Source organism: Hemicordylus capensis, chromosome 2, assembly GCF_027244095.1.
Source record: "Hemicordylus capensis ecotype Gifberg chromosome 2, rHemCap1.1.pri, whole genome shotgun sequence".
Classification (NCBI taxonomy): Eukaryota; Metazoa; Chordata; class Lepidosauria; order Squamata; family Cordylidae; genus Hemicordylus; species Hemicordylus capensis.
The window spans coordinates 308,789,543-308,810,555 of NC_069658.1; the positions used below are offsets into that span (position 1 = coordinate 308,789,543).

At 41.0% G+C, this 21,013-nt stretch overlaps 1 protein-coding gene across 19 annotated transcripts in view; it reads right to left on the reverse strand.

The window, feature by feature from the left end:
* Nucleotides 1-21,013, reverse strand: part of CACNA1D (calcium voltage-gated channel subunit alpha1 D) — a 455,958-nt gene that overhangs the window by 196,624 nt on the left and 238,321 nt on the right. For 18 of the 19 annotated variants that reach the window (XM_053289170.1, XM_053289177.1, XM_053289183.1 and 15 more), the window contains 8 exons: nucleotides 20,287-20,313; nucleotides 11,423-11,583; nucleotides 9,169-9,394; nucleotides 8,808-9,015; nucleotides 4,673-4,793; nucleotides 3,132-3,246; nucleotides 2,448-2,517; nucleotides 10-79 (listed from right to left, as the gene is read on the reverse strand). In XM_053289170.1, the coding sequence (XP_053145145.1) occupies nucleotides 10-79; nucleotides 2,448-2,517; nucleotides 3,132-3,246; nucleotides 4,673-4,793; nucleotides 8,808-9,015; nucleotides 9,169-9,394; nucleotides 11,423-11,583; nucleotides 20,287-20,313 (998 nt within the window). The remainder of the gene's footprint in view (nucleotides 1-9; nucleotides 80-2,447; nucleotides 2,518-3,131; nucleotides 3,247-4,672; nucleotides 4,794-8,807; nucleotides 9,016-9,168; nucleotides 9,395-11,422; nucleotides 11,584-20,286; nucleotides 20,314-21,013) is intronic. The other variant, XM_053289171.1, reaches the window with a different exon arrangement.

Sequence of the window (21,013 nt, forward strand, 5' to 3'; positions counted from 1 at the left end):
AACCAGTACCTGGAACATCACAAGGTGGATAGGGATCTTTGTCTTCATCTTCTCCTTCTCCATACTCATTAATTGTAACCTATTGTAACAGCAAAGAAGACACTTCAGAAGAAAAGGAAGCAGCAGATAAACATACTAACCCAAGTCATCACTACCCCATTCCTAACTCCTAACAAGCAGTTCTAGTAGGAACTAATCCACCTACTTTCCTTTCATTATAATCTTAATTACTGCCTGGCAGTGGTCTGATTCAGAAGATTCTGGGGAGGAGCTGCCTGATCCACAGTCCCCTGATACAGTCCTGCTGCAGGATGCTGAGGAGGAGAGCTTACCTATTGTGGAACCAGCAGGGGGCTGCTGGGGAGCCACTGTCCTCTTCAGATGGGGAGGAGCTGGGACCAAGCAGCAAACCAGTGAGCTACATGGAGCTTTGGCGTGACTGCAGAAAGCAGCAGAATTATGTGCAGAGAAGAAGCAGCCGTTTGGCTGCAAAGTCTGACCAGGGAGGCGTCTGAATCTGTAGCTCCAAAGGCAGGCAGGGCCTTAATTGGCTTCACCTGGCATTTAACCTTGATGAGGTATAAATTCAGACCGCTCACTCTGCACCGTGCTGGTTTCAACTGATCACTTTGGCATGAAGGTTCCAGTTCCCTGCTCTTGAGCACCTTGTTCCTGTTTGATCCTCTGACCTTGACCCTGTGCCTAGCTATAGACTTGTGACCCTGTTTGGTACCCCCTGGACTATGGAACTGGCAACCGACCACTCTCCTGGCATTGACCCATACTGGACTTGGCACTCGACTACGATTTATGGACTGACGATTCAAATGTGGTAATTTCCATTGACTTTGTCCTACGAACATTTGCTTTCCCTTTGCTGCTAGTAAAAACTCGAATCCCATGCATTCCATTTGTTGCTTTGATTTATTGCGAGAGCGTGCACACTTGACAATTACCACTGTGCGAAACAGGATGCTGGACTAGATGGGCCTTCGGCCTGATCCAGCAGGGCTGTTCTTATGTTCTTAAGTTAGCCCACTTCAGCTTTAAACGTTCACACATTTGCCATCTTGAATTGGGATGGACATCATCATCACAAACTATGCAGCTGAGGTATCTCTATATGTCACTCACTCCAACTGTACCAAATTTGGTTCAAATCAGCTAGATGGACCACAAGTTAGCCCACTTGTGCCTCAAATGTTTATGCATCCATCATCTTGAACTAGGGTGGATGACATCATCACAAACTACACCATTGAGGAGTTTGCTATACCTATAGGGACACATAGGGATGGCTCAAGGGTGTAGTTTGTAATGTCATCCAACCCAGTTCAAGATGGCAGACACCTGAATGTCTGAAGCACAAGTGGGCTAACTTGTAAACCACCTAACCAATCTAAGCCAAATTTGGTACAGTTGTAGTGAGTGACACATAGGGATGTGATGACCCCCATGGGGGTCATGGAGGAGGAGTCCTCAGATGAAGACTCAGAGAAGGGGGAGCAGGTTGAGACTCCGGTTGACTTAGCAGAGCCGGAGCGGACAGGCTTGCAGGCCCCTCTGCCTCCTTCCTTTCCTCCTCCTGATAAAGCCTCTGTGGTGCCCAAAGTTGAGGTGCCTGTCCCAGATCCCCAGCAGCAACGTTTGGCCAGAGTACAGGCTCAAAGGAAAGGACACTGCAGGTCTGAAAGGCTGGCCAGAAGGAACAGGTGTTCCTTCCCTGACAAGGCACAACTGCAGTGATGGGTGGGACTCTCAGCACACAGCCTATTTAGAGTGGCCTGAGAGTTGGATCTGTGCTGGAAACAACATCCAGGGTGACCAGCCCTGACCGTGAGCAACCTTGACCTTGGAACCGAGCCTGTTTGTTTGGACTGACTATGATTGTGTTCAACCCTGATCCTGACATCTGTGGAATTCTGGGTGCTGACTTTTGGCAACATTTTTGGACTACGCTCTATCTCTGTTCCTGTCGCACTGCATCTGTCGGTTCCCCTGTCCCCTCTGAAGAGAGTAGTTCCCAGCTGCTGGGCAACCGGCCAGCAGGTCATTACAAGGGACACCTCAATGGCTAATTTTGTGATGATGTCAGCTACCCTAATTCAAGACGTGTGAACGTTTAAGGCTGAAATGGGCTAACTTGTGAGGGTGATAATTATCAGTCAAGATTATAATGAAAGAGTAATAGTCAGATTAGTTCTTACCAGACCAACTAGTGCAGAACAACTTGTTTAGGTTGTCTGCTATGTAAACTATTTTGTGAATGTTCGTTGAAAAGAGTCCCAGTATACATACATATACACATACATAAAAACATATGAACGTATTTATTGTGCTTCCATGTATAGAAGGAGACTGGTAAATGCAGAGTATTAGGCATACAGTAATCTAGGCACTCCTGAGGAAAAGACAGCAGAACATGCAAGTTTGTACAGAAATGTTACCTTAGTATCTTTGGCCTTCTTTTGTTCACCTTCGGGTTTGTCCCCCTTTTTAATATCCAAACTCTCTTTTCTGAAATTTAAAAAAAAAAAGACACAAAAAGCAATGGGGGGAGGGATATAAGCAGCCCATATGGCCAACTATTGAAAAGTCAAAATCTACAATAATGTAGACTAAATCCTATTTATAGACAAAAACATCTTGTGGCATCTTAAAGACTAACACATATGCTACAACAAATGTGTTAGTCCTTAAGGTGACTAAGGGGCGTTGCGTGCCCCTTTTCTTCTTAAAAATCAGACTCCAGCTTCCTGTTTTATAATTACGAGCAAATCCAGTTTAGAATCCGCCACCATCATATGTAGTTGTTAAAATAAAAATATAGACTCCTGTATAACTCTTTAAACTGTGCTGGTGAATTCATATGTAACAGGTTTCCACAGGTTAAACTGACTTTGGTAGGCAAAGTTTTCAGGACTAAAAGCATATAGCCCCCCACCTATACAACTTATTTGTAATGCTGTTTTATTACCAGTTGGATCTCCCCAATTCACACCAACTTTCCAAATTTTTTTTAACAGTAATTGCTATCATTCCTGATTCTTTAAGGATGTCTTCAAAATAATCAGAGAAGAAAATCAAGAAAGCTGCAGAGATTCACATGTACTGTGCCATTTCTTCTGTACCTGGCATTCTTTTTCCTCTCCTTTTCCTCTGCTTCTTCTTTCTGTGCAGTATTCAGGCTCTCAGCATCTGCCAGGTTATCAACCGCAATGGCCAAGAAGACATTTAACAAGATATCTAATTCAAACTATTTAAGGATTATACATAAGTATTACAATTTATTTCTTTGTCAGCTGGGAAACATATGAAACCCATGTTCCTAAAAATGCAAGGCTTTAACGAGGTGATAGAGTGCTTATAAAAAGTGCTTTCTACTGGGATAAATTAAATTGTTCACATAATTTAGCATAAACTGGTTGATTTGTAATTCTGTAATTCATAGCAAATTCAATAGGAAACTAATTTCTGCATCATTATGAGTAAATTTCAGAAACAGAATTGCAAAGTTTCCCATGGTGAGTAAATTCAATATATCAGGTTGTATCCTAAGATGCATGAGTACAACTGCATCCATGCAAGCAATGCTTCCCAAGCACTCCTCCCTAGGGCAGCTCCTTGAGCCCTGTGAAAAGCTACTCCTGGGAGTCAAGGGGATCCTCAGGAATGGTGCAGGATGTCGCATGAGGACCTGTAGTGAGAGGGAAGAATTCCTTGAAACAGAGTGCAAGCACGTTCCACAAGTAGAGTTCCACTGGTAGTTTGCAGGGATTTCCTCATACACACTGTAGCGCACATACTCCCACCCCGTGTGCGCCCTACTGGGGGAGTAAATGGTAAACCCATAAAGCTTAATGGGATTTATTTTGAAGAGAAATTTTAACTGAGACAGGAAAGACACTGTGCAACTACGAGATTCCATATCCACCCCGCCCCCCAGATCCCAGAAAAGAAGTTCCATTGCTACCTGCTGTGGTAGATAGAGAACATGCTCACAGTGCTACAAGCAGCACTGCGACCATGTTCTCTGGCTTGGTACTACTCAAAAGAGGGAGCCAAGCACATAGTTATGTTATGTCCAACTTAGCTGGCCAAGCAGCAATAGGAAGAAACAAATGATGCACTGATTTTCCTGTGTCTCAGGTGAATGAGTCACCCACCTCCCTTACAGATTCTTAGGGTGGGGGGACATGTCTTTGGCGACAGAAAGGAAACCCAGAGTAAAAACTGATGGCTAGTATTTCCATATATTAATTTTCCTATTAAGCAAAGAGAGAGAAATAGAAGTGCTCTTTAAGTTTGATGGTAGAAACAGTATTGTTATATACATGGGCAATGAAACATGCACACCCAGGTTCCTCGGTTTTCTACTCCTCAGTTTTCTACACACACTCCTTCAGTCATTCGTTTTCTAATGAAATCCACTAACTGCTATAAATTTTAAGCTTTTAACATGGAAGAGAATCAATAAATCAGAAATGACTTGTAAGATTAAAGTATTTCCATACATAACCTGAGACTGTTGGGATTAGGGTGGGGGTCAAAATATAGATTTGGGTCTAAAACGCTAATCTAAATGTTTTACATGCCAATTTTTTTAATTATAAAAATCACATTTATAGATTGAATAATGGATGCCAATGTCACTTTTAAAATGAAAGGATACAGTTACCACAGATGAAGAGAATAATGAAGTATACACAAACTACCATTCCTGATGATGATGGGCCACCATATGCCATAATGCCATCATACATAACAGCATTCCAGTCTTCACCTGTTAGAATCTAAGAAGTTGATTCCTTATTACTGAATGAACACAGAACATTAAAAATAGAGGGACTTTTTCTACAGTTCACAGCACAGAAAAAATATTTCATGGGGGGGAAAGCCAAATAACTGCTGCAATCAACTACTTTTATACAGTAAATAATATTGACATCCAATATCTATTATGCATCATTTTATATTTCTTTGTAAAGTAAGATATATTGGAAATGAAGGCTCAGTTCTACCAAGTTTTTCCAAACTGCTGCTGCAATCTTATGCCCAGTTACTTGGAATAAAGCTTATTTAACTCAATCGAACTTCTGATTACACATGCATAGGATTATGTTGCACAGTTCTGTAGAAGCTTTTTTAAAAACTACTGCCTAATTACGTGTTTTAATAACTGTTTATGACCATTCTCAGTATATGCTTACATGTACAAATATGACAGATGAACCTGATATTAATATTCAGCTTTTACACAATTCATTTCTAACAAGCCGACCCCACACAGAGCATCTGTGCGCTCTTTGGGGCAGGCTACCTCTCCCCACCCCCTAGTCTCCAGCGGGGCCGAGTGCTGCCACCGCCACCGCCAGCGGGCCCGCCGAGAGCCGCCTCCACTGCCAGCGGGCCCGCCGAGAGTCACTTGCCAGTCTTTGCGGCCGGCCTCTTTGGGGGCTGGCCACCTCTCTTCCACTCCACCCCACCCCAGTATCGGGGCCCGCCACGCTGCTGCCTCCTCGCCCCTCGGCCTGTCCTCCTCCTCGCCTCGCTGCGCCTCTGGCCAACTGTCCTCTCTCCTGGGTGCGCCAGCCAATCAGGCGCCTCCACAGCCCAGCCAATCAGTTGGCCTGGTGGGACGCATTTTTCCCTGGCACACCCAGGAGAATTATATATATATAGATGTTCAAAGACGTTATATGCATCATCACATCAATTTTTATAACAGCCATATAAGATAAGCTAGTATTGTTATCCCCATATTGCAAGCAGGGAAACGGATGCTGAGTGAATGTTGGATTGCCTAAGACCATCTAGTGTGCATGTGGTTGTGATAAAATTTAAATGGGGGCTTCACAGTACACAGTTTACTCTCTTAGTCATTATATGACACCAACTCTAAACCTGGCAGTCACTGCGAAAAGTATTTCTGTCATAATCAAAGTTGATGCCAGTTATAACTGTTTCTTAGTTCAGACATTACTATTGCAGAGATGACCAATAATAGCTATGTATTAGCTAGGGTGACTTAAATGGACAAGAAATGTAATGTCTAATCTAGCCCTACGGGTGGTTATGGGCCTGACAAGTAAGCCAATGAAATTTGATTTACAAATGAGTGAAGAATCCTATCTCATTGCTTCCTTGGAAAAAATGAAGCCCTGCATCCTTCACAGCACAATGAGACAACATAATTTTGTCAAATGTTGCTGTGCATCTGGAGGTGTCACCTGAAGTCACAAAAAACTCCTCTTAAAAATTTGGGTTTTTTGCATTTTGCAGTCGTATAGGAAGATTTAGAGGGATAATTTAGACTGGGATATTTATTGGTTAGTTATTTTTCACAAATTTAATGAGGATACATCTATACTATAGACACAAAGTAGTTTGAATCTGGGTTAATTGTCATGGCTTCTTCCAAAGAACCGTACGGACTGTAGTTTTATTTAGATGCTGTGAACTCATTCTTAGAGAGCACTAGGCCCTATAGGAACTATATTCCTCCAGGGAATGGATTTCCTGGATCCATTGACAGGGAACAATTACCACTAAACTGGAAATTTGACTATTTGAACTATTTGATCAAAGATCACAATAAACTGGACTGAACTAATCTGGCTTGAATATTTCAGGACCTGAGTTCAAAATCCCCATTCAGCCATGATACTAGCTGGGTGACTCTGGGCCAGTCACTTCTCTCTCAGCCTAACCTACTTCACAGGGTTGTTGTGAGGAGAAACCTAAGTATGTAGTACACCGCTCTGGGCTCTTTGGAGGAAGAGCGGGATATAAAAAGGTTTTTAAAAAAATCAGACATACCCTAAATTTCTGGGGGTGGGAGGTGGATTCACTACAAACTTTTAATTTAGCAATACAGGAACACCAACATAAACTGGCTTGTCCTTGTATGGCTTGTTCTTGGCCTCTGGCTATCAGCTGAGCCCTTGATCCCTAGCTGTCTGTTTGGCTCAATCTCTGACTTGTATCCGATCTCTGACTATCGGTTCAAACCCGCCCCACCCCCAATCCTGACAGTCTGCTCAGTTCAACCTCTGGCTATTGGTTTGATCCTTGAGCCCCAAACTGGTTGCCTGATTTCCCCAGTCCTGGCTCTGAGCCCCGTGCCATCTAGCTGCTGCTGCCCACAGCTCAGACCTGACAATATTAAAAGAAAATTAAATATAACTGGAAATCCGCTTTCACATGTTTCAAACTAAATGCATTGCTAACAGTTTGCAGAATTCTGATATACGATATGGATTGAAGAAAAGCAGCAGTTAAACTGCAGTGTAACAACGGTATCCAGTGACACCTCAGTCCTGTGCAAATGTATTTCAACCTGTTTGCATGAATTACTAGAATTTGAGTAAAACACAAACTAGCAAATATTAATAGATAAATGTACAGTCTCACCCCAAAAGCCATTTTTTCCAACTAATCTCCACTTCCGAAATAGTATATAATTGATAATGTATGAGTGGGATCACTTGAGGGAGCAGGGCACAAAGATCAGGAATTCACCATATGCATCAGCTCTCTAAAGGTTTGTATTTGTGACTCAACAGACACTCATGCTATCTTCTAATATCACAAAACTATATCTCAGTAACATCTTCAACTAAGGCTGCAATCCTATGCTTGCACTTGGAAATAAAACCCATTGAATTGGGTTTAGTTCTGAAACACGCAGACTGGGCAGCAAGATTTGTGGCAACAGCTGATATATGCAAATGAAACATACTGCAACGGCTAATATATTATTATTTTTTACATTTATATCCCGCTCTTCCTCCAAGGAGCCCAAAGCGGTGTACTACATACTTGAGTTTCTCTTTCACAACAACCCTGTGAAGTAGGTTAGGCTGAGAGAGAAGTGACTGGCCCAGAGTCACCCAGCTAGTTTTATGGCTGAATGGGGATTTGAACTCGGGTCTCCCCGGTCCTAGTCCAGCACTCTAACCACTACACCACGCTGGCTCTATATATGCGATATATCGGTTGCTGTGGCAGTTCAATGTCCCAAACTTTGAAGATATGCCAGCAATGCAAGAACGGTTCTAGCACTAGAGGAAGATACATCACAGCAAATAACAAAAACTAGGGAGTGCCACATTTTAAGGTTAGTAAAAATTACAATAATCTGCCACTAATTGCAACAGCTAAACTCTAGTAAGCCCTAGTACATGTGTTTCAAGGCTCAGCTGAATGCTGTGGGCCTTCCTTCAGTTTTAACCTGGGAGCAAATGGACTTTTTCTCACCCTTCCCTGACACTATATATATATTGCTTTTGGTACTTACTCAAGTTTCAAAAGCAGCTTGTTGTGCAGTGATTGAAAAGGGTGAAAGAAGTCCTGCTCCATGTGTGAATCTGCCTCCGCAGCCCACCATATTTTTGGAGCATAGTCCATTTGAGATATTAACAATATACAACAAGGTATTTGACAATGTTCTTTTGTGAAGTATAAATAGTTGTAAAAACACAATTAACATAAGGGAAGCTTTTTTAAAAAAACATAAAATGTTTTTATAGCTATATTTTGGATGAACAAAGACAACTTAATATTAATGACGTTAACATAAAAGCTATGCTGCATAGATAGATTGAATACATGATATGAACAAATGGTACAAAATGATGCAAAATTACCAGAATATTTGACTTTAATGAGCTGAATGCTATTTAACACAAACAGAATTAATAGTAGTTATGATAGTGATTTTTTTTTTCTTTTTTAGGAGACAGAATTATTTAGACAGTTTTGTTGTTCAAAGATAAAATGTTTTATAGTGGGTGAAAGAAAGTTACCTGGAATACAGTTAAAAGAGCTTGTGGAAAATTATCGAAGGTGCTCCGTTTTGTTTGAGTTTCATCAAAATTAAATTTGCCTCCAAACAGCTGCATTCCAAGCAATGAGAAGATTATGATGAAGAGGAAAAGCAGAAGCAACAGTGAAGCAATGGACTTCATTGAGTTTAACAAGGATGCTACCAAGTTGCTCAGGGATGTCCAGTGCCTATAAATTAAAATGCGTGTGTTAACCAAAAAAAAAACCGTAAAAGAACAGTGCGTGATGAAATATTACAAAAAGAGCTGAGGATCATACAAGTGTCAATAAAACTTAAGAGGCAAGTTTTTTTTAAAGGTATCAGCTTTGAATTTATCTTACCTGGTCACTTTAAAAATACGGAGAAGACGGACACAGCGGAATACTGAAATTCCAAGAGGTGACATAATTTCCAACTCCACCAAGATGGTTTCAACAATGCCGCCACATACCACGAAGCAATCAAAACGATTAAAAAGGGACACAAAGTAAGACTGCAGGCCCAGACTGTACATCTTTACTAACATTTCACAGGTGAACAAAGCCAGAAGAACTTTGTTTGCAATATCTGGAGAAAAATATTCAGAAAGTTAAATTGATCTATATGTCTCGGGTTTCGTTTCATATATTTAGTGAAAACCAAGTACTTTTTCTCTATTTTCCCCTTTGGTCAAAAATAACCCTAAATATTTCATTCTCCCTCAGTTAGAATGATGCAACCGATAATAACCAGAGCAGAGCTCAGGAACAGAAGGATTCCAGACTATAATATTTCAAAGTGAATTTTCTTTTCCTTCCTAAAAGGAATTGAAGATTTGTCTTTAATATGGACATGATTCAAAGTTTAATGAGGTCCCGATGCATTTGCCAACTTCCAAATGGGGTTAGGGAATAATGGCAGTGGCATTGGCAGGGCAGAATGGTCCGTGTGTCAATACATAGGTGGCTCTCCACCCTCCATAGCATGGCACGGCTGCCCTCTACTCATTCACAGGCCAGACCCACAAACAGGGGAGAGCATTCATGGAAAAGCTTCTGGATGGGTCTACCTCACCACTTTCTTCTCTGGGTGTGTGACTTTAAAAAATGTGCAAGGTCTGCAAAATTGCAAGGGAAAAACAGATGCGAGGAGGCTGAATACAGAATACTAGACCCACGAAAATCTGTTGGCAGCCTAGAATGCAGGTTCTGGATTTCAGAATATGGCAGCAGTTCACATACTTAACTATGGAGTTAGCTTCAGTAAAATTACCCTACAGAAAGTGCACTATAATTGTAATCTATGCAATTGGGCCATAATTTACTACATGGTACCAAAAATACATACCCTCTTTGAAGGATTGAGATTGTCCTCCATTTTGTATTATGTTATGTTTATGTTGTATGTTTTTAAAATGGCAGTCTAAGATTAAAAGTTTAGCACAGGAAATAAGTTACATCCTAAAGGTTAGCCCAGGAAACAGAAAGCAAGAATGAAAAATCTGCTTTCCTGATTGGCTACTTCTGGGGCAGGGCAAATAGTTTTAGGGTATAAAGGGCACAGTTGAAGAGCAGTGGGCATTAGAGATTGAAAGAAGAAAGCCAGAGGAAGAAGGATCAGAGGAAGAAGAAAGCTTCTGAAAGCCTGAGGAATTGGTGAGATTGGCTGCATTAAGTTCACAGTTTTAGACAGGATAGCTGGATGCTTTTATCTTACTTTGTTTTATTATCCATTGCTCATATGGGTTTTTAAGAAATAAAATATTCCAAAAAACAATTTCTAAAAATACAAATGGGAAAGTTTTGATTTTTCTTTCTAAGACAAGACATAACTTTGCTCAGATCTCTTGTGGTCTCTGAGTTTCATTCTCCACTCTTACTTGCCAGCCTACTCTACCTGAATTGTTGTTAGAGATTGAGAGGCACTGTGGGTTGTTTGGTGGAAGCAGCCAAGAAATAAAGGCTTCCATTTGGTGGTAAAGTCCCAAAGGTAGGGAAAGCAAGAGGCTGACTTGCTTGCCTTCCTCCCCACATTCTCAGGCTGATTACTACCAGACACCCTCCAACATGTTGCAGATGAAAAGTGAGATGTATCTGTAACAACCAAGTCTCATAACATGCACTACTGCCTTCCCTTGCCCCGCAAACCACTACTGCGCATTGCTAATGCTGAAGACTAAACTCCACCCACTGTATGTTGTACACTGCATAGTGCCTGCCTTACTGCTGTGCATCTATTTATATACAGGTGCACTAGAGGGATATGATGCACTTGGAGAGTTAATTTCTAGAGACTCCTGGGAGAGAGCTGAATCCTGAAGAATGATGACTAACAATGTATGGAAAAAATGGAAAAGACATCCTCAAGAAGCACAAAATGGGACAAAGTAGGGACTTACCAGGGACAGATTCCAGAAAACAGAGACTGTCCCCAGACAGTTGGAATCTATGAAAATATGCTGATTTCTTCCCATTGTTCATTGTCATACATATTAAGTACCATAAACAATAGAATGACTTACAAAATAGAAAAGAAGAAAGAGTACAAGCTCACTATAAGGTCTAACAGATTTCTATTGGTTATTGCATGAAACAAGAAAAGAGTCTTTCATTGTACCTTGTATTTGTGTCAACCAGTCAGGTTGGTTATAATGCTCAGAGGAGATGGTTAATGTGTTCAGGAAGACCAGTACAATAACTAGCCAATAAAATGAAACCGATTTCACAGCAGCTCTACATCTTCTTCGATTGAATCGGTTCCATCGTCTCCAACGCCGACTAAAATGTAAAACAGCAGCAGCATTACAACACAGAATAAAGGTATAGAAAATGTAAGAAAATTTCCGCTAAGTAAGGAGATCTGGGCACAAACCAGTCAAAATTCAGCATTAAAGTTCCTTTTGTTACAATGAGAGAGTTAAATATGGGCTTAATTGTTTCCAGCTGAAATCAGTGGGGCTTAAGTGTGTCCCATGTGTATGCTGAAACATGTGAACTCCAAATAACTGTAATCACTGAATAACATAAACTCAGTTTCTGCAAAACATGTGCTACTTTATTAAATATTCATCATCAATCTTTATTACAGTCATAGACCAGCTATTAAATATTCAGATCACCATCTTTAAACAAACTAGCATTAAGTGCTTTTAGAAATTTTATAACATGTGTTTTCAAACAGCTTAAGTCACTTATCAAACCAGACTTGACATTGGGAACAATATGATGCCATCAATGGATATTCAGCAGCCTTAGAAATGATAAATTCAGATGTCTCAATTCAAATATGCAGATTTCTACATCTGGATTGCTCTTTTAGTTGCGATACGTGCACTAGAGGTGCACATAGGATGCATTACTAAAGATACAGTTCACACTATCCATTGTGACAGAATCAATTACATATTTAAGGGCCAAAACTGTAATAGAGAAGAACTGTAACTACCATAAATAGTATGCAGATCTAGATTACCTTAAGATTAGCTTTTAGGTCAAAATTGGAACCTGTGTCAAGGACATACTCATATTTGCTTTTAAGGAAGGCATATTGAAATGAAGTGGTATCAGGCCCTAATTTTCTCACGATGCCTATAATAATAGAAACCTTACAACAGCATCTGTGCCTGCAACATTTCTTATCCCTCAGGCCATCATTTTACAACTGATGTTGCACAAGGTTTTCAATGCATAAAGATTAGGTTTGGCAATATACTACATATGCCTCTGAATCAAGAAGGCAAGTTTAGACATGGTTAGTCATGGAAAAGCCTTCAAAGGTTGGGAAGCAGACATGCTCACCACTGTATAGAGACTGTAAAGTGATAATCAATAAAATGCACTATAGATATCAACAAAAGTCAAAGGAATTTCCTACATAAACACACGCTTGAATGAGTGTGGGAACATCTGTTCACCAGGCATTCAGAAAGAAGAAAGAAAAGGGGCAGTGCTCAAGGGGTTCCTTTCAGCAGGAAGCCAGTAGTATGAAGACTGCACAAACCCTTGTACTGAAGAGGGTCTGTCCATATAGTTCATGTGCAATTTACTGGGGAGTGAGGTACATCTCTGGTTCCCCCTCCCTGCACCAATAAAGTCACATAGAAGAACAATGTTAAGATAGTTTGTGAACTACCAGGCAAGGAGTTCATACAGCAGCAAAGATGAGATACTTTGTGAGAGCAGATATAGGCCCAGGTAGGCCTGGCATCAGAAAGCAACTGTTATAGTTATAGTGGCAGCTAGGGTTTCCCAACTTTGAAGTAGCTCCTATTGTGGTCTCCATAACAGGAGTTTGATCTGCAGCAATTAGCAGGCGATCATGTCTAGTTCTGGGAAATACAAAGTGGTACTAACTGATTTCTGCTTATCAAACCTCTGCAAAATAGACAGATACTGGCCAAGGTGCGCCCCTGCCCCCCAAACCAACCAAGTGGCAGTCCCAGTGGCACCACTGCTTGAGGGCAGAAAGTAGCTGGAAGTAATCACCAACTCCCTGCCCCATCTGTCCTTTGTCACCCCAAGTTCTACCCCTACCCCAGGGATGAGTTGCAACATGGGGCAGTACCAGCTTGAGCCACACAACAAAGGAGTAAGAGGGAAGGTTTCCTAAGTATTTTCTCATCAGGACATGAAACAGGTAGTCCCGTGACTAGGAAAAAAATATGCACATTCTTCCTTTAAAAAAAAAAAATCACGCAGGTAGCCAATGCAATCTTCTGTCGTTTCACATGTTACACTGCTTATGCAAGCAGATCACATCAGGTTTCTTGGTGCACTTAGCACTGGAACAACAGTATCCTTCATATGGAATACTGGAGGCTAGGCTGAAGTAGGTACCAGCTGGGACCCAAGTCAATTGGAATTTAGCAACCAGGGAATACGGTTAGAATAATGTAGGTATAAGGGCAATTAATGTGAAACCTACCCCTCTAGGATAGTCATGGAAAGTAGTGGGCTCAGTACTGTTGCAAAGAGCATTCTAAATATTCAAGCTCATCCTTATCCACAAAATATTTTAATACTTTTGTTCTAGACTACATCTTGCAGTTTTGTTTTATCATGTAATCATCCTTTATGCATGATTAAAACTGTGCAAGAAAGGCTACCTCCATGATTCAGTCTGACCCTGAGTGAAATAAGCATGTCCAAGAAGCAATTGTTTTTGCCACTTTAAGACCTCAAAATGGATGAAGTTTCCTTACCATAAGCAAAATTGAGGCAAATAATTAAGAAAGCAGTGAAAGTTGCAAGTCAACCTATACCTGGCCAAATTTCTGTGGCCACAGATTTTCTGTGGAAAGTTGTTACTTGGGCTATGTAAAAGCAATTCTTGTGGTTTCTGAAATCCCTAGCTGTACATCTTTAAATATAGTTCTGGCCACAGTTTGCCCCATTTGCTGCTGTCACTGACCATCCTCCAAAAGCAATATCCTACAGGCAGTTTTGGGTAACATTGTTTTTGGAATACTATGACTGAAGGCTGGGGGGCGGGGGGAGTTACCCAAGACTCCCTAAGATATGAGGAAGGATCCCCAACCCTCAGTCAGAGTTTTGGGAGCCACAGAAGACTGCAGACGGAAAGAGGGAATTGGTGAATATCACCCCGCCCACTGCACGGACCAAACATTATTCCACCCCTATGTGATGTTAATTGGGATGTCAGTGACTGCTTTTATTTCTCAAGAGGAATTGTTTAAAAGATTTCTTATGGGGCACATCCAGAGCCCACAGAAGGCAGAACTGATAGTTTTGGATTGCAATCCTATACACACTTACCTGGGAGTAAGCCTCATTACTTTTAATGGAGCTTACTTTTGAGCAGACATGCATAGGATTGCACTGAAAGTGGTGGTGGTGTTGTGTTTTTTAAGTTCAAGTTTAAAAGTTGTATAGACTAGATGATTGATTACATTTTAGAAAGAGAAGCAGTTTAAAAAAAACCAGACAGTTTTTGAAGCTTTTGCAAAAAGGTGAGAAAATTTAGAAAAGAGTACCAGTAACATCTGTTTGCATTTTCAGGTTTTAGCATAAGCAAAGACAAAGTTAAGAAACAAGCAAGGTTCCATATTGGGAATATGACTGATTCTTTTATTGTGTTTGTAAACCTTTGCCCAAAGAAAAAGGAGAAACATTATTATAGACATTATTAATCAACCATAAATTTCTATGAATGTGCACTTCAAAAGAAATCAAAATATTTCTGCAATAATTAACAGATTATTACAAAACAGAGTTCTTGAAACGTTGTGAAAAATCTTTTAAAATGAAGTTATAAACCAAAATTAGAGTTTAATAATCTATATTTTTTTAAAAACCTCATAAAATATTATTTCAGCAGTTAAACCTATTGGGCTGCTTCCTAACTTTTTGGAGGTTGATGTTCCATCATTAGAAGCTCCATCCACTAATTGAAGGAGATTTGTGTTTACATAAGAGGACATTCCGAAAGCAGAAAGTACCCTTGCATAAATGCAACTCTTAGGAGAGCAACAGCAGGAGAAGGGGGCATCTCCTCCTGCTTGTGGGCTTCTTAGAGGCGTTTGGTAGGTCAATGTGGGGAAACAAGATGCTGAACTAGGAACCTAGGAAACTGCCATATACTGAGTCAGACCATTGGTCTATCCAGCTCAGTATTGTCTTCACAGACTGGCAGCGGCTTCTCCAAGGTTGCAGGCAGGAGTCTCTCTCAGCCCTATCTTGGAGAAGCCAGGGAGGGAACTTGAAACCTTCTGCTCTTCCCAGAGTGGCTTCATCCCCTGAGGGGAAGATCTTGCTAGCCTTGGGAATGATCCAATAAGGATCTTCTTATGCCTAGAAGACTGCTTAATTTAAAATACTGTTTTCTTAGCTGTTAAAAATACATTCCAGAATGTCCATCTGGTCCTTCATGGATAATACTCTAAAAAATATTCTCTCCCATTAAACACAAGAGTCCCAGATGAAAAGCCTCAGCACATTAAAACTGTGTCAGTCAGTGCCTACTGAAAAAATACCGTCCTCCTCACAAGAAGAAGTACAAATCACTTGAGGCTTTGAAATGTCTGATCGAACTTCTATGTCCCTCTTGAAAAGAAAATGGCAAGCAACACTGATCCTTGTCAGCAAATATACAGATTTGCTGTCGTGTGTGTGTGTGTGTGTGTGTGTGTGTGTGTGTGTGTTCATTTTCCAATGAAGGAATCCTAATTTAAAAATTCCATCAACAGTTCACCAAATAGCCTACCTTCAATTTCCCATCAAGAGACATACGTTTTGGGCAGTATATAAATATGATAGATAGACAAACAACAAGCACTGTTTCACAGCTTATGAATCTATCTGAAAATTTCTGACACATAAACATGAAGATGAACTACCTGGGGACTTTGGCTTGTTGCCTTATTTGTAATATAAAATGAACACAATGTTGCAGAAGTCAACAGTCTGCTAACAATGATGGAGTTCATCATCACCATTATCCTGCTCACTCAAGAAGCGACAGTCGCAACATTCATGAAACTCCCTCTTGTGGCTGATTATTAATACAGCCAAGAGGTGTGTGGCTGATTCAGAGGAAGGCACCTAAAGCATTAGAAGCCAATTTCACAAAGGGACTGGATGATGAGATAGGCGAGTAATTGGAAAGAATGTTAGGTGCAGAAAGGGACAACTGAAATGAACAAGGAGCTGGAGTATCTTCCCTAAGAGAAAAGGCCAAAGTGTTTGGAGGGCTTTCCTTTTAAAAAGGCGACTGGGGGGGGGCACATCTCCCCGCCCCCTCCCTCTCTCCCTCTCATAATATTAGAACTAGGAGACGTCTAATAAAATTGATTGGCAAGAGATTCAGGACAGAATCTCAGAAAAGTACTTTTATGGGGGAAAGTACTTCTTCATAGAATGCATAATTAATGGATGGAATTCACTGTATGGGATGCAGTGAAGACATTAAAAGGGGATTAAATGTCTCCTTATCAAAAGGAGATAACACAAATTCTGGAGAGGTTTATTCCATGTTCAGAGCAAGTATTTTCTCTGAATATCAGTTGCTGGAGGAGGGCAGAAACAAGGGATGGCTACTGCCTTTGTGCCCTGTTTGTATATGGTTGGGAAACAGAATGTAGAACTTGAAGTGTCTTTATTCTGAGCCAGCAGGTCTGAGTCAGTGTTTGGCATTTGAAGGACTCTTCTTTTCACAGGCAGAAGGCAACCTAACTGAAGGACTGATGAAACAGACATGAACTACAGTACATAGGTACACATTTGAGGAGGAGCAACTGTGTTTTCAAGTTCCAATGATGTAACATTTTACAGATGTGTCAACTGGGGCATGCAGAAACAAAGAAAGCAAACAGCCTTAGCAACATCTGGTTTTGATTTTAACAGGCCCAGCATGTGGCTGCTGTTTGTAATTGGTTAATTTGAGAGGTATAATCCTAAAGTCATTTATCTAAAACAAGTTTCACAAATTGTTTCATTGGGGACACTTGGAGCATTATTTATTGAATTCCTTGAAGACAGCAAATAAAGCATAAGCTTTTGCTGCCACGAATACTGTCTTTCAGCCAGAGATCTCCAAATATAATTTAGAAATAGCTGCAAATCATCCCTAGTGCTCTTCTTGGAGCTTTGTTTGTTTGTTTTTGAGAATAAAGATGTAGACAGTGACTTATGAAAGGAGAGGTTAGCTGCAGGTTTTGTGTTTTAATCAATGAGCTGAAGTTCAAGAGGGAAGAAGGGCTATCCTCTTGTGCTATACCACTATTTATTCCATAGACACAGTAGAGTGATGCAAAACTGATAGAAGTTATTCTAATGGGGGGGGGGCAGTAATAATGATAACAAATGTTTTGGTAGAAAATAACATCTTTCTAGCTGCTTTCCATTGCTCCCCCCCACCCCCGCTCCGCTGCCTTTTGGTGCTGGGGAATATGCCAATGATCTTAAGTAACTGTGCTTATAGCTAAAATGCAGTTCACCAATAAAAAGGTATGGAGGCAGTGGTGCAGCAACAACCACTGAAAATCAATACAGTTTCCTCATTTGTTGTAGAACTGGTGAGACTATTTATTTATTTATTTATTTATTTATTTATTTATTATATTTTTACACTGCCCAAAACTTACGTCTCTGGGCGGTTTACAACAAGAATAAAAAGTAAAACATTAATTAAAAACAAAAACAAAACAAAAATTTAAAAGTAAGAAATGTAAAACACAATTTAAAAATTTTAAAATAATATTCTAAAAATAACATTCAAAACAATCAAAACAATATCAGTTAAAAGCCTGGGTGAAGAAATGCATCTTTAAGGACTTTTTAAAGGATGTCAGAGATGGGGAGGCTCTTATTGCACTAGGGAGCACATTCCAAAGCCTCGGGGCAGCAACGGAGAAGGCCCGTCCCTGAGTGGCCACCAGACGAGCCGGTGGCAAATGCAGATGGACCTCTCCTGATGATCTCAATGGGCGGTGGGGTTTATTACGAATAAGCTGTTCTCTTAAAAACCCAGGGCCCAAGCTGTTTAGGGCTTTATAGGTTATGACCAACACCTTGTATTTTGCCCAGAAACATATTGGCAGCCAGTGTAACTCCTTCAGTACGGGAGTAATATGGTCTCTCCTAGATGACCCATAGACCAGCCTGGCTGCCGGATTCTGGACCAACTGTAGTTTCCGGACTACGTACAAGGGCAGCCCCACATAGAGCACATTGCAGTAATCCAGTCTGGAGGTTACCAGCAGTTGTACCACTGTTTTGAGGCTGTCTAACTCAAGAAACGGACGCAGCTGGCGTATCAGCCAAAGCTGATAGAAGGCACTTCTGGCCACTGTCTCAACCTGGGACACCAAGGAGAGACTTGACCCAGAAGCACCCCTAGACTGTGTACCTGTTCCTTCTGGGGAAGTGTGACCCCATCCAGAACAGGCAGATCAAACTCATCTCTCGAGTTCCGACCCCACACAATGAGTACCTCCGTCTTATCTGGATATAGTCTCAGTTTGTTATCCCTTATTCAGCCCATTACTGACTCCAGGCAGGCATTTGGGGAGGTTATGCCCTCTCTTGATGATGCTGACATGGAGAAAAAGATTTGGGTGTCATCAGCATACTGATAGCACCCTGCACCAAATCTCCTGATGATCTCTCCCAGCGGTTTCATGTAGATGTTAAACAACATCGGAGACAATACGGAGCCCTGAGGGACACCATACAAAAGTTCAGATTTTGAAGAACAGTAGTCTCCAAGGGACACCATCTGGAACCTGCCCGAGAGGTAGAAGCGGGACCACCGCAAAGCAGTGTCTCCCACCCCCAACCCCCTAAGACACTCCAGAAGGATACTATGGTCGATAGTATCGAAAGCCGCTGAGAGGTCCAAAAGGACCAGCAGAGTCACACTTTCTCTGTCAATTGCCAATTGGAGATCATCCATCAGGCCAACCAAGGCAGTCTCCACCCCATAGCCAGCCCGGAAGCCAGTTTGAAATGGGTCTAGATAATCCGTTTCCTCCAAGACTGTCTGGAGCTGGGAGGCCACCACACTCCCAATTACCTTGCCCAGCCACGGAAGGTTGGAGACAGGCCTGTAGTTACTCATCTCCGAGGGATCCAAGGTAGGCTTCTTTAGAAGCGGTCTAATAATTGCCTCCTTAAGACTAGGAGGCATCCTACCTTCCCTCAGAGATGCATTTATGATCTCTACCAGGCCTTCTACAACAACCTCCCTGCTAGATCGAACAAGCCATGTCGGGCAAGGGTCAAGAGGAGAGGTGGTGGGCCACACCGTTCCAATCAGCTTGTCCACATCCTCAGAAGTCACAAACTGGAAATGATCCAGCCTAACCACATAAGAGGAGTCACTGGATACCTCCGCATCAGATACTGAAGTAATTGCAGAGACAAAATCCAAGTCGGCCCGAATACGAGAGATTTTTCCCACAAAGAATTCATTAAACACATCACAGTGGGTAATAGATGGTTCCAAATTCTGATTCAAGGGAGGAGGGGCACATACTAGCCCTCTCACAACCCTGAACAACTCCGCCGGACGTGAACTTGCAGATGCAATACGGGCAGAAAAGAATCACTTCTTTGCCACATATATCGCCTGAGCATAGGTCTTCAAATGAGCTCTATGTTGCAATCTGTCAGATTCAAGCCGAGTCTTTCTCCACCTGCGCTCTAGTCATCTACCTCGCCACTTCAGCCCCCATAGTTCTTCTGTATACCAAGGGGCCAGTTTTGAAGTGGGTCAGAGAGGACGCTTAGGAGTGATCATGTTTACACATGCACATTTGATTAGCTGCCTGCTGGACCCTCACAACATCTATTCTTCCTGTTTATAGCACGGTGTGGTAGAGTGAATGGAAGCAATATATTCACTAACACAATTTTAAAATTCAGTCATATTATTCAGCCACAATATGAAGAGATTAATATGATATATTAGAGATTAATATTATATAGAAGGAAGTGTTGGAAAACAGAGAGGAAAATACTGACCTGAACTTGGATTTTGAGATAATTTGACTAAAAGAAAAGGAAAACACATTTTTAAGAAAATACTGAAACAGTAATTTATATAACTCCTTCTCCCTTGAAACCTATATTGAGGAATAAAGACATTTTAAATTATCTACATCTTTGACTTAGGTGTTGTTTGATACAGAGATGTGGCATCAGTGGAAACTGCAGAATAATATCTTTTTGTAGCTTTTGCTGGATGAATATAACAAGTGTACATACAGTATTTTACTTGCAAAGGAAACTCTAGCATTTTAAATTTAACTCCATGATATCAAGCATTTAATGCCATGATATCAAGAATTATACTTTTCACAGGAGCAAAAGCAATTCAGAAATGGAATATAATCAGATAAAAGTATATAACAACATGGGGGAAATGATGATGACATATGTGTGATGTGTGTCCCAACCCTCCTCCAAGTAGGTTAGAGAAGTATTTGTGCCTCACAACAATCCTGTGAGGTAGCCTAAACTGGAAGAGAGTGCCCACAACTATCCAGTAATGATGATCTGAACTGGGTTGTCAAAGTTTAAATCTAGCAATCTAGCCACCGTACCACACTAGTTCAAATGAAGCTCCTAATATACATAAGAACAAGATCCCTGTGGGGAACTATGCCCAGTTTGTTAGCAGACAATTTGTCGCAATATTATTCATGTTTTGTAATGTTTCTAGCTGTTGAAAGTTCACTAGTGAATTTTA